A 13,887-nucleotide genomic window follows, 5' to 3' on the forward strand; every position below is an offset into this window, starting at 1 on the left:
AAACTGAGAGGGAGGGAGAGAGATGGGCAGGTGACGTTCTCATCAATCGTCCCTGTCAAGGGCAAAGGTCAAAGCAGAGAAGCTTGCATCCTGGAGGTGAATGCAAGGCTGCGTGGATGGTGTCCTAGAGAATGTTTTGGCTTCCTGGACCATGGGATGATTTTCCGAGAGCTGTGATCCATCTATCAAAGAACAGACAAAGTGGGGCATTTTCAAAAAAACATCTTTAAAAAAAAGTCCTGCTCATGATGTCCAAAAAAAAATGTCCATCTCACAGCCATAATCAAACAGAAAAACGTCTAGATTTCCTGTTCGAGTATGGTTGTGAAATGGACATTTTTGCACTGAAAACGTCCGAAATGAATAGCCATTTCCAAAGTGAAATGTCCAACTTTTGAAGGACAAAAAAACAGGGACATGAACGTCTGTCTAACATCATTTTCAAATATATGGCCACACAGGTGTCCTTGCAGAACAGAGGTGTGATATAGTGCTTAGTGTAGTGGACTCTAAACCAAGGTGCACAGGTTCAAATCCCACTATAACTCTTATTTTTGCAACTGTGATCCCTCCAGGATCTGAAAAATACCTACTGTACCTGAATGTACACCACTTCAATAGACTTTATGCTTGCAGGCATCTTATATATTTAAGTATAGTAGATACTTTCCTGTTTCTGGAAGGCTCAGAAATATATTTTTAAAAAGAGTTGAAATGGGACTTGAACCTGGGTTCCTTGGTCTACAGTCCACTTCACTAACCACTAGGCTACTCTTCTGACCTGGTTGGTGATTTATTCAGATGGGCTACAGTACCCACAGCTGACATAGAGCCTGGCTTTCCTTTGTAGCTTTACTTTCAGGGGACAGCAACCACTGGGTGAATAAAGAGGGGTCATATCTTAACCCCTCCAGTAGTCAACTGCACAATTAGAGCAACTTTTCATAACTTGGATGTGACTGAAACAGGTCTAGATAAAAGTGTTCTTCTAGTTAAACATGAATGTTTCTTCTCATTCAAAAATCCCCGTTGGACGTCCTACATTTGGGCCCTCTCTAGTTCCACCCAAAACACACATCCTTGCTATTTGGATGAACTTCAGGGTGAAACATCCAAATTCTGACTTTCCAAAATCAGGATTTGGATATTTTTAGCAGATAGACATTTGTTAAGCATTTTAAGATGTCCATCTGCTCTGAAAATTAGCACCAAAGTGTCTTGTGCAGCAGACTGGCCAACCTACTGAAGAGGGCTTTAAATTAAATTCATTGGGGATGGGTGAGCAAAGTTCCCATTTAATAAAAACCCTTCAGTGTAGGTAAAACACAAAATACCTGTATAGGAATAGGAAAACATAGTAATATCTGGAAAGCAGTATATACTAATGCCTTTAGTATGGGAAATACATTCTGAATCTAGAGGCTGTAATGGAAGAGGCTAACTTGGATTTAGAGGCAGTCACTGAAAAATGGTACACAAAGAACCATGACCAAGATACAGTTTTATTGGGTTATTGCCTTTGAGGAAGGGCATGGTAGGAAAATTGGAGAAGTGGCATTATCCCCCAAATGCTCTAAATGGTGCCCAAATTTGCCCGCACAAATTTGAGCACTTGTCCAATTTGTGCATACAATTTAATTGAATAATGAGCCAATTAGTGCCAATAATTGGACACTAACAATTATTGGCGTTAATTGGCAACAATTTGGATTTATGCTTGCATCTTGCTATGCACTATTCTGTAAAGATGCATGTGTAATTTATTTAGTGTGTAACTGAAACGGGGCATGGATCAGTCAGGGACGTTCACATTATTATAGAATTTGGGGGATCTGCGCCTAATTTACGCACGAGGATTTATACCAGGTTTCAGTTGGTGTAAAGCCCTTGTGCCCAAAGTTGGGTGGGGATCCCACCGCTATACACTAGTCTATAAATGGTGCCCAACTCGGAGTGCCGTTTATAGAATAAAGCTCAGCGCTGATTTTCAGCACCCAAATTTGGGCATCATTTACTGAATGTAGTCCTGTATGTTAAAAATAATATTAAAGTGACAATTGCAGGACTTACAGGGAAAGGAAGAGGCGATGTGGGTCAATCTGGAAAGAGGGAATGGAAAATGTATTTACATTGGTGTAATATATAGGCCTCCTTCACAGACAGAAGAAATGGACAGAGATTTAATGGAAGACATTCACAATATAGCTATGAAAGGGAAGTACTACTAATAGGTGAATTCAATATGCCAGATGTTGATGTGGATACACAGTCCATGACTCGCCTGTCTGTGCAGATGAGTCATGGACTGTGAATCCATGTGAAAAGAGTCACCGCTGAGGTCTGAAAGGTTCTCATTTGTGGCATGAAGGTTTGACGTGTTAATCTACAGCAGTCGGTAATAGAATCCATGTGGAATGGGCCGAACTAGACGTGGTGTTTACAGATGGGGAGTTTATGATGTTATAGTGGGTGATCATCTGACGTCTAGTTATCACTGAATTGTGTGGTTCATTGTTAATACACACATTGAGAGGATTTATTCAAAGTGAAGGTTCTAGATTTTTTTTTTTTTAAACCTAACTTTTTCAAGATGGGGGAATATCTCAAGGCACTGTTTCCTCTAAGCTAAACGGGAGTCCTTCACCTACAGTCCTGCCAGTGGGGGAGGGGTGCTGTTTCACTATTACATTTTTAATAGTGAGGGACAGGCAAGCTCTGCAGGACTCCAGAGAACCTGTCTGCCCTTAGCAATTGAAAACACAACATTGAAGCTCCACCCCCCACTGGCAGCAATGCAGTTGGAGGAACCCTGCTTAGCTTAGAAGGAGCAGTGCCGCAAGGAGTTGTTAGCTGGATGAGATCATCTAGCTTTCTTCCTTACTAAATAAATAAACACATAAATACAAACAGGCATGCATTGAAACTCCTCTTTTCATTCAAGAAATATCTTCTCTTTTGGCAATAATGATGAGCTTGCTGTTCTTCTCCAGTTGCCAGATCTTTTTCTCAAATGGCTTCTGTTCAGTTTTTCAGTTGGTCCTGCCTATGCCAGCTTCAATCCCAAAATGGCTGCTGTGACCTCCAGCAGCAGTCTCACAAGACTGCCACTGGAAGTTGTGGCAACCATTTTGGCTGGAGGCAGACCATGCACAAGAGCTACTGGGGATCATTCCACTAGGGCTTTAAGGTAGGCCCAAAAGCAGTGGATGTGGCCTATGGGTTGTCTCTGGAAGGGATGGTGGCAACAGAAGCCTATAGGTGGGCCAGTGGGGCAGTGGTCGCAGCTTACAGATGGGGCTTCTTATGTTTGGAGGGGAGAGGTAGAAGTAGACTCAGGGGCCAGAAAAAAAAAGTTTCAGTTTCAGCCAAAACAAGACCAAATGTGGATTTCAGTGCTGAAACTGAAACTTGGTTGGCCTGTAGCTCAGTAGTTGTTGCAAATGATAGAATTAGCTGTTGATGGTTGCTTGGATTTGGGAGATCAGTGTAAATGTTGAATTTAGTTGACTCCAAGATTCCTGACTTGTGATTTAAGGGGAAGTCCACATCTCCCAAAAGAGATTTTGATATCAGGTATGTGTCTACTTGTATTTGGGACCCACAGAAGCGGTTAAACAAGGGTTGTCATCAGCCAACTGTACTCAGCTCAGCAGATTTAATTCCTAAGAGATTAGGGGGCCCTTTTACAAAGGCGTGTAGGCGTCTACGCGCATCCAGTGCACGTCAAATTGGCACTATCTCCCAGCTACCACATTCCCTGGGCAGTAATACCATTTTTGGCACGCGCCCAAAACATGCTGTAGAAAATATTTTCTATTTTCTACCACAAGGCCCTTACCTGGCGGTAATTGGCAGTTGGCACGTGCTGCACACTTACCGCCTGGTTAGCTCATGAGACCTTACTGCTAAGTCAGTGGGTGGCGCTAAGTCAGTGGGTGGCGTTAAGGTCTCAGGCTGAAAATGGCCGCATGTCCATTGTCTGGCATATTAAAAAATCCCCTTTTTTCCTGGTGCATTCAAGAAATGGACCAGTGAGCGTTCAAAACATATGCCTAAACCAGCACTTTTGGGTGCACCTTAGCAAAAGGGCCCCTAAATTTGTCACCTCCCAGTTCTGACTGTAACTGAACCACGATTCAGGGACTACAGTCCCATCAAAAACTTCTTCCAAAGATGCATTAAATTAATCCAGCAAAAAAGTATACCTGCAACTACAACTTGGTTGTTGACTCTTATTTCCACATATCAGATCTCAATTTTCTGTTCAGAAACAATCAGAACATTTTATGCGATAGGTAGATTCCAAATGGATAAAGAGCTACACATCTTTAAACTTAATGATTTTTATTTTCCATTTCCTAACTAGGAATCTCCCATGATGTGTCAGAAGACACTCACTGGACCCCATTTCTCAACACCAGTATCAATTACATCAGGAAGAACTATCCCCAGCCCTGGGAGGAGGTAAGCACTGCTCAGAAGCTACAATCATTGCTTAGAGGAGAAGGGGGCTTTTATTTCTTTTTTTAAGTCAAGCAAAAGCTTCTGATCTATTATGTCTATTGACCAATTTGTGGCTAGATTTCGATTTTGGGAAAAAGGTGGGAACACAAATTTCTTATAGTCAGTGTGTTTGCACAATTTTGAAACAAAGCGTCCAAAGCCTAAGACTTCAATCAACTTTAACATCATGAAATAAAAGTGCCGATACATACAGAGAACCCATTGATCTAAAGAGCAGCGAGGAGCCTTAGCTAGGAAGCTCAGGGATTATTTTTTTGTGAAAAGGTATTCTCTCTGCCACTGACTCTCCTCCCCCTATCCTCCCTTATTTCTCTTCTGCCCCTCCTCTTTGGGCAAGTCACTTAACCCTCCATAGCTCCAGGTACAAAAAAACGTAGGGCCTCTTTTACTAAACCGTGCTAGCAATTTTCACGTGGCAAATATGATGCAGCCCTTTCAAAATGAATGGGCTGCAGCCATAGGCGCCCCCTATAAGAGGCTTGGGGAGGCTAAGCCTCCCCAGCCCAATGAGCGACTTCTGTTTGGGTGTTGCGCCCACCCTACCCGCCCCCCCTTGCGCGTGCATTTTAATTGTTTTACTTGTGGCAGCGATGTCATTGACGTCGCTTCCATGGAGAGTACGGACGTCAGCTCCACCCCCTTGGCAGCAACGTCATTGACGTCGCTACGGAGGTAAGCTCCGCCCCCCTTTAGCCTCCCCAAAACAGTTGGCTACCGACCATCTATGGCTGCAGCACCTTTGCTGTGCCTGGAATCGGTAGCATGGTTTAGTGTGGTTTAGTAAAAGAGGCCACTAGGGACAGAGAAAGTACCTGCATATAATAAATGAAAACCGTTCGATTTTACCACAGAAAGGCGGTACCCTTTTCCTGCACATCAGGTTCAGACAGATGGCAACAGCTTCCTTTCTATAGTGGCTGGTGGAATGAATTCTGCCAGCTACCCTATCCATTCATCACACACATTTTTTTTGAACTCCCAAGCTGGGTGCTGGAAATTTCTGGATGCTGGTCTCATGATGCTTTAATTTTGCGGCTCCTACCCTCTGTTTCCGTAGCCTCAAACTGTGACAGTCTTGAAAAGCAAGTGTGCTATAGTTAGCATTCACATTAGTGACCCAACAGAAACCATTGCTACATAGTCCCAGTGGCATACCTAGAGGGGCATAATCGAACGGAAACGCCTATCTTCATGGGCGTTTATCTCCGAGAATGGGTCCGTGAAGGGGTGGGCCGAACCGTATTTTCGAAAAAATGGACGTTTTTGAGCTGGGCATTTGTTTTTTTTAGCGATAATGGAAACTAAAAATGCCCAGCTCAAAAACGTCCTAATCTGAGCCATTTGGTCGTGGGAGGGGCCAGGATTAGTAGTACACTGGCCCCCCTGATATGCCAGGACACCAACTGGGCACCCTAGGTCAGTGCGGTGGACTTCAGAAAAAGCTCCCACATGCATAGCTCCCTTACCATGGGTGCTGAGCTCCCAACCTCCCTCCCCCAAAACCCACTACCCACAAATGTACAACACTACCATAGCTCTTAGGGGTGAAGGGGGCACCTACATGTGGGTACAGTGGGTTTTGGAGGCCTCCCATTTACCAGCACAAGTGTTGCAAGTGGGGGGGGGGGATGGGCCTGGGTCCACCTCCCTGAAGTGCACTGCGGTACCCACTAAAAGTGCTCCAGGGACCTGCATACACGCAGGCCTCTAGGACTGGTTGCTGCTATATAACATTGGCACACCAGTTGACACCTGAAGACTAATCTCTCCGAAAACGTCCTTTATTGGAATAACCGCCTTTACTCACAGTTAACTGCAGATCAGAGGTTGTGCCCCACTGGCAACGAGTCTCCCTGGTACTGAGATGAGCAGTAGGTCAGAGCTGGCAGAATGCTGTACAATGCCCTTCTTTCAGCCACATTCAAGGGAAGAACTAAGTTGTCTAATGTGGCTAACACAGGAAAGGGAACTAAAACTGGCTTACAAAAATGGCCACTACCGCATGGACTACAACAGGAAACACAACAGGGCACACTCTGACCCAGTAGGCAGGGGGAAAAGCACCATGGGAGAAGAGCCTACCAACTACCAACATCGTGAGACTGTAACACAAGCTAATGAAATCACAGAGTCCAATACCCTACATCCACCACAATGCAATGCTGATGTGACCCTGTACTGCACCCGAGAGCCACATTTGACCCAGGGAAAGGCTGTGACAGGATCGAACACATTCTGCTGTCATGGAGGTGGGTACGGCATTTGAGGCTGGCATACAGGCTGGAAAAAAAGTTTTTAAAGTGGGGTTTTTTTTGGTGGGAGGGGGTTAGTGACCACTGGGGGAGTCCGGGGAGGTCATCCCCAATTCCCTCCAGTGGTCATCTGGGCAGTTGGGGCACTTTTTTGGGACTTGTTCGTGAAAAAAAAGGGTAAAAAAAAAGTGACCCCAAATCACGGTAAAATCGCCTTTATTTTTTTCGATTATCAGCTAAAGACGCCCATCTCTCCTCGGCTGATAACCACGCCCCAGTTCCGCCTCCACCATGCCTCCGACACGCCCCCGTCAACTTTATTCGTTTCCGCGACGGAGTGCAGTTGGAAACGCCCAAAATCGGCTTTCGATTATACTGATTTGGGCGCCTTTGCAAGACAAACGTCTATCTCCCAATTTAGGTCGCACTATAGGCGTTTTTCTCTTTCAAAAATAAGCTGGCTAGCGTACTTGATACCCGGGGCCAATAATTTTTAACACTCTCCTCCCATATGAAAAAAAATTATTTTTAGTAATAATCATGAAATGAGACAAATGGTCAGAAAAGAAAAGATTTTCTAAATATTAAAACATCCATAGCTATCCCAATATGTTTATGATACTGTATTCTAAAATTGGATTCTTACAACAAATTTGTTATGTATCCTATACTGTTCATTGTAAGCCACATTGAAGTCAAACTTGTTTGGGATAATGTGGGATATAAATGTCACAAATAAATAAACACAGGCAGTGAACATTTTCTTTTATTGAAATTTGCATATGTAATCATCATGCCAGTAAAAATAAACATAAAATAAATATTATAGTACAAAAAAGGGAAAAAGTAAAGGATTAATACTTTTTTAATTACATTAATGTATTTTTTATAGGTTCTGTTTTTGAGCCTTTACTTCTGCAAATTTGTCAATGACTTCTTCAAAATTGATCTTCCGTGCATATTCATGTTCAATGGACAGTATAGCCAGATTTGTCAATCTATCTGCACTCATAGTTGATCAAAGAACATGCAGCAACAGATATACAATTAGTTAGGAAAAGTCTTAAACATAAGGATAAGTTTGGCACAGATTCATAAAAATCCCATTTCACAATCAATTCTAGAAATTGCAATACTACCAATGTCTGTTTCTTTAGGATTGATTCTAGCAGCTTTTAAATGCCTCCGCAGCAGGGGCGTATCTGCGTGGGGCCACGAGGGCCTGGGCCCCCGCAGATTTCACCCTGGACCCCCTCCCACCGTCAACCCTCCCCCGCCATCGCCGTGGGCTACCTTTGCTGGCGGGGGACCCCAACCCCTGCCAGCCAAGGTCCGCTTCCTCCTGCCGCTGCCTTTAAAATTATTCCTTCAGCTGGCGGGGGACTCCAACCCCCGCCAACCGAGCCGAGGTCTTTTAAGTTCTTCTTCGTCCTCCGTGCTGTTCAAAGCTGCTGAATCCAGTTTCGGAGTCTGACGTTGCTGCACGTTGTATGTGCAGGACGTCAGACTCACAGACTCTGTTTCTGTGAGTCTGACGTTCTGCACGTACAACGTGCTGCGACATCAGACTCTGAAACTGGATTCAGCAGCTTTGAACAGCACAGAGGACGAAGAAGAACTTAAAAGACCTCGGCAGCTGAAGGAATATTTTTAAAGGCAGCGGCAGGAGGAAGCGGACCTCGGCTGGCGGGGGTTGGGGTCCCCTGCCAGGAAAGGTAGGTGACGGCGGCAGGGGGGGGGGGTCGGCAGTGGTGGCCAGGGGGTCAGCAATGACGGCCGCGGAGGGGGCTATAATGTGCCCCCTCACTCTGGCTCTGGCCCCTCCTACCGCCGAAGTTCAGATACGCCTCTGCTCCGCAGTTGAAAAATTTCCACTAAAATCTATCATCATAATTTTAAACTATGTTTGGCAAAACTTCTTCTGCAAAAATCAGAGAGAATGGCTGAATGATAGCGAACACTGACATTATTTGATCCATTGCCTTAGAACACTAGTCTCCACTTTTTGGTGAAAATGATCAAAGCATTCAAACCCTTTTGATTTCTTCTGGCAATGTAAGACCAGCATCTTTTGTTGTTTCTCCAGGCATTCTTCTTCAAAATTTGATTCTTTTTTCTTTGTCAATGTCCATTTCCTTACATTTTGTTGTTGCATAGTTAATGGCCATAATTTCTGTGTTCTGACCTTCGAGGAACAATTTTAAAGCTTGCACTTTCACTATACATTGTTCAAGGTTGATTCCAGCTGTTTGCGAGTATTTTTGTGTTTGATTAACCTCATCTAAAACTTCGCACCAGAAAAAAAAATAACTAAAAAAAGAGAAATCACACACAGCAGAGAGCAAAATCTGAGCTGACCCTCTTGAATCCACATTTTCTTTTGGATCACATAGAGGGGCATAATCGAAAGGGACGCCCAAATTTTCCTGGGGACGTCCTCGGAGAACAGCTCCAGCAAGGGGCGGGGAATCCTGTATTATCGAAACAAGATTGGCAGTCATCTTTCATTTCGATAATACAGTCGGGGACGCCAAAATCAGCAAATTTAGGTCGACCTTAGAGATGGTCATCCCCAGGACTTGGTCATTTTTGATTTTCAGCGATAATGGAAAGCGAGGACGCCTATCTCACAAATGACCAAATCCAAGCCATTTGGTCATGGGAGGAGCCAGCATTTGTAGTGCACTTTTCTCACTAACTGAATGGAAAAAGCCCTTCCCTTACCGATCCCTTAGTGATTCGGAAAGGAATGGGCATGCATGAAGGAAATCGCATGCAAATGAGCTGCTCGCTGTTAGCTCATTTGCACACAATTTCCTTCCTAAGGAGGGGAAGCCAGTGCAGAGCAGCCAAGCATTCTGCTCTGTGCATGCCAAAGACAGCTTCATACATGCAGACAAGCTGTGTGTATAATAGCTGTCTACAACCTTAAATAAATTGCCATCTACAACCTTAGAAAAATACAAGTCCAGGTGAAAACATCCAAGTGCTCGTCAGGGATGTCTTTTATTTTTAATTTTTTTTTAGAGTATGGGTGAAGGATGTCCTTCGCTATGCCTCCGTCCCTGCAACGGCAGTTGAGGACGTCCAAAATGTGATGTTTCTGTGAGAAGGATGTCCATTAGCAAATCTTACTATTTCATACTCACCAACCTGTCTCCATTCTATAAATGATCACCGTCTGGTCCTTTCTGGTCCAAAACTGTCTTAGCTGGGATCTGCTAGACACTGAGCCTTCTACTTTACAGTCCCTTTCTACTGGAATTCCCTCCTTCTCCAAATTTATACAGATTGTTATTTTAAACAAATGGCTTTTTCATCACGCATATAATCGCACATAGAGCTATTGCTGGTATTACCCACTAGCTTTCAATTACTTTACTTCCTTGCCTATTTCTCACTCTCATTACTTAATCTACCTTCCACTTCCCCTCCTTGTGTGATCCACTATCGGTTTTACTAAGTTTTGTTTTGATTGTTCTTGAATGAATAATATTGTTTTCTCCATCTGTACCCTGTAGTCCCTTTCTTCTCTGGAATATTTGATTTTAGATTGTAAACTGCCTAGATCTGCAAGTTAGTTAAAGGTAGTACAGCAAATCCTAAATAAACTATAAACTAAACTACAAAAGATGCATCAACTCAATAGTGAAATGAAATAGCTCTTTGAGCAGGGACTGTCTTTCTTCTATGTTTGTGCAGCGCTGTGTACGCCTTGTAGCGCTATAGAAATGCTAAATAGTAGTAGTAAATAAACTTGCAGACTCCCTTCACTCTGTCACCTTCTTTTAAATTTAGTTTTCACATTCTCTATATTCATTGAGGAGTTGTAGTACATGTTTACCATTAGCTGTTTATCAACAGGGCTACCAAGATACAAAGCTGGGCCCAGGGCAAGTAATATTAAGAAGCCCGCCGTCCCCGGCTCCCCCATCCTCTACTTGCTGGAGTCATTGAATGGCAGGCAGCAGCGATTGAAAGACACTGCTCTGCCAGTAACGGGTCCTTCTTCTTTCCACATCCTGCCTCCTGTGAAGTAACTTCCTGTTTCCACATAGGTGGGACACGGCAGGAAGAAGGACTTGTGGCCGACAGAGCAGTGTCTCTCGATCACTGCTGCCTGCCATTCAGTGACTCCAGGCAAGTAGAGTACCAGGGATTTGGAAGAGAGGGAAAGATGCTGGATCTCACCTGGGCTGCTGATGCAGGGCTCTCCTTGGAGGCTGAGCCCGGGGGAATCATGCCCCCCTGCCCCCACCCTCTCGGCAGCCCTGTTTATCTATCATTCTTTTTGGAATCCCATTTTAGAAAGAATGTAGAAACTGGAATTGACATGTGTAGGTCAGGACATGTACAGTTCTGGTAGTAGCAGGGTCTGCTGATATAAAACTTGTTCTAAACTATATACAGGAAGGCACGTGGATGTGGCAGCTGGTGTAGTGGGAGCAGCCATTTGCAATGATAAATGTGGAAAAAAAATCAATGGATGAAATACAGCTACTTACAACAGCAACTTGTGGAATACCAACTTTCACATGTGGCAGCATATACACATACATGCCAGCCATTTTGCAACCCTACACATGTAAATGCTGCTAATGAGACACAGTGGCCACAATCACCTGCACTGGAGGGGAACACGATCAGTGCGGGCTTAAGGAAGACATCACCCTTATTCCCTTTTGTAAAGGGCTGGTCAAAATGTGCATTTCAGATATCATGTATGTGCAAAAAGAGCAGGTGTAAATCCTGATGCAAAGCATCCCTTAAACATGTGTGTTTCCTTTGTGTCATAGGGAATGCATGTGTAGGTTTTAATGTCACCAAACCCCACCCCCTTACAGTCTACACTTTGTCCATATATACACATGTAAATAGTGACATGTATGTGCCAGTATTTACACCTTTGTATCATGAATAGAGCTTCTTAAATAAAGGCCTTTATACATAGCAAAAATTTGCAATACTTATCCTTCCACTAAGAAGGGTAGCATGATAAGCAGCGGTAAAACGTCAAACACTGCTCCTTCATTGGGATTACTCTAACATGAATCACAAGTTGTTAGCAGTGACATTACAAGGAAACAAGATGGCTTTATCCATGTTAGTCAGATAGCATAAGAAAGTGTTACATGAAGCCTTTAGAATGTAAAATATTTTTTGTTTGATTGTATAATTATATAGCTACTAGGAAAAAAGGCCCGTTTCTGACACAAATGAAACGGGCGCTAGCAAGGTTTTCCTCGGAGTGTGTATGTTTGAGAGAGTGTGTGTGAGAGTGTCTGTGTGTGAGAGAGAGAGTGAATGTGTGTGTGTGTGACAGACAGAGAGTGAGACTGGGTGCGAGTGTGTCTGTGAGAGAAAGAGTGTGTCTGTGAGAATGAGAGTGTGTGCCAGGGCCCCCGCCTCCCTCCCAGTTCCAGGGTCATCCCTCCCCCCCTCCCTCCCAGTTCCAGGGTTTTTCTTCAGTCTTTTGGCTGTTTTGGAAACTAGCCAGCTCTCAGTGTGATTGAAAGTACGTCCAGCAGTAGCTGGCAATTCACTTAGGATTTCTGCTTATACATTGTGAAGATACACCTTGACCCCTGAGGCAGGCGCTTATGCGCCGAAACACGGCCCGTGTCGGGTCTTTTTCACAATAAAAGGACGGCTATTATCTCTTTCTTGAAGGCCCAGTGGTGCTTTTTTGTCTAAGAATTTTTAAAACATGCACGGTTTGTTAAAATGAGTAACTGACCATAGCTTCAGATAACTTATCCATTAACCCATTAGTACCCAATGTTCCCATATGGCTTATTATGGGAACATTGGGCACTAATGGGTTAAGCATTTTTCTCATCTTCATTTGTGATCTGACCTGCCACTCATTTTCTCCTTTGCAATTGTCATGGCACTGAGGCATGAACCTGTATAGATCTGATTAAAAATCTTCAAGGCAGAACCTATTTGATTTGCTTATTTGGAATTGCATCACACCTTTTTATTGGAAGCTCAAGGCAAGTCACATTCAAGTACAGTAGAAATTTCCCTGTTCCAGAGTGTGTGCTTGAGGCCATTGAGGGTGAAGTGACTCGCCCAAGACCACACGGAGTGCCAGCAAGATTCAGCTCCTGGCTTTCCTGCTGCACAGCTTGCTGGTTTACCACTAGGCTACTCCTTCAGTCTGAGAAGAGAGAGTCAGGTGTATCCATGACTATTGTCAAACAGTTTACTTGCATGAGTATAATCTGTTGCTTGCTGCTTGTATGTTATTGCTGTGCAGGAGACAGAGAAGCTGGTGGTCTTCCTCTTTGGGATCGCTTCACACATGGTAGCAGATGTGAGCTGGCATAGCTTGGGCATTAAGCAGGGATTTCTGAGAACCATGGCAGAGGTATGTGCATATTTCCCCATTGTATTCCCATGAGATGTGGGGCAGTGCTGAAATTTTGTAATGTGCACTCTTGACCAAAATTATTCAATGCCCTGGAATAAAAAAAATAAATATCCCCTGTCTATTTCTCTAAAACTCCTGATAGCTTTTAGTGCTTCTTGCTACACAATCACTTGTCTCGAGAGCTTTCATAGAAGACAGCACAAGGAGATGCAGTCACGTGTCACAAGCATGTGGTTTGGGTTTGTGACAGTCTCCTGAGGCATCTAGGAATGCCAGCACACAGTTCTTGTTTTTGCTAAGTCATGTTTATGAAGTGTTGTAAGTCATCTCCAGTTGTGTGTTTTTTTCCAGGTTGATTTTTACGGCTCCTATTCAGAAGCTCATAGTACTGGTGATTTTGGTAAAGTTAAATTTCAACATATTTTTTCTTTAATTATGTTTGAGGAAGTTTTTTTCATGTGTGTTTATCTTCTGCCTTTCCCAACCTCTCCTTCATCTAGTTAGGAACCTCAACAAAAAGAGGTAAAGTGATATTGCATCAGCTCATAGACCTCACATCCAGTACAAACTGTGGTTAGTAAGAAGCGGTGGCGTAGCCACAGGTGGGCCTCACTTAGAGCTCAGGCCCACCCAAAGTTTAGTGGTAGCTGGTGGGACCCCAAGCTCGGTCAGCTGAAGACTTCTTCCTGATGGTAACGAAAATGCTACTCTCCATGATACCGGCACCTGTGTATG

At 43.8% G+C, this 13,887-nt stretch overlaps 1 protein-coding gene across 1 annotated transcript in view; it reads left to right on the plus strand.

Moving 5' to 3' along the window:
• Positions 1–13,887, plus strand: part of GPLD1 (glycosylphosphatidylinositol specific phospholipase D1) — a 172,542-nt gene that overhangs the window by 28,504 nt on the left and 130,151 nt on the right. The window contains 3 exon segments of the mRNA XM_030185601.1: positions 4,367–4,464; positions 13,039–13,149; positions 13,504–13,552. Coding sequence (XP_030041461.1) covers positions 4,367–4,464; positions 13,039–13,149; positions 13,504–13,552 — 258 coding nt within the window.

The sequence above is a fragment of the Microcaecilia unicolor genome, chromosome 1 (genome assembly GCF_901765095.1).
Source record: "Microcaecilia unicolor chromosome 1, aMicUni1.1, whole genome shotgun sequence".
NCBI lineage: Eukaryota > Metazoa > Chordata > Amphibia > Gymnophiona > Siphonopidae > Microcaecilia > Microcaecilia unicolor.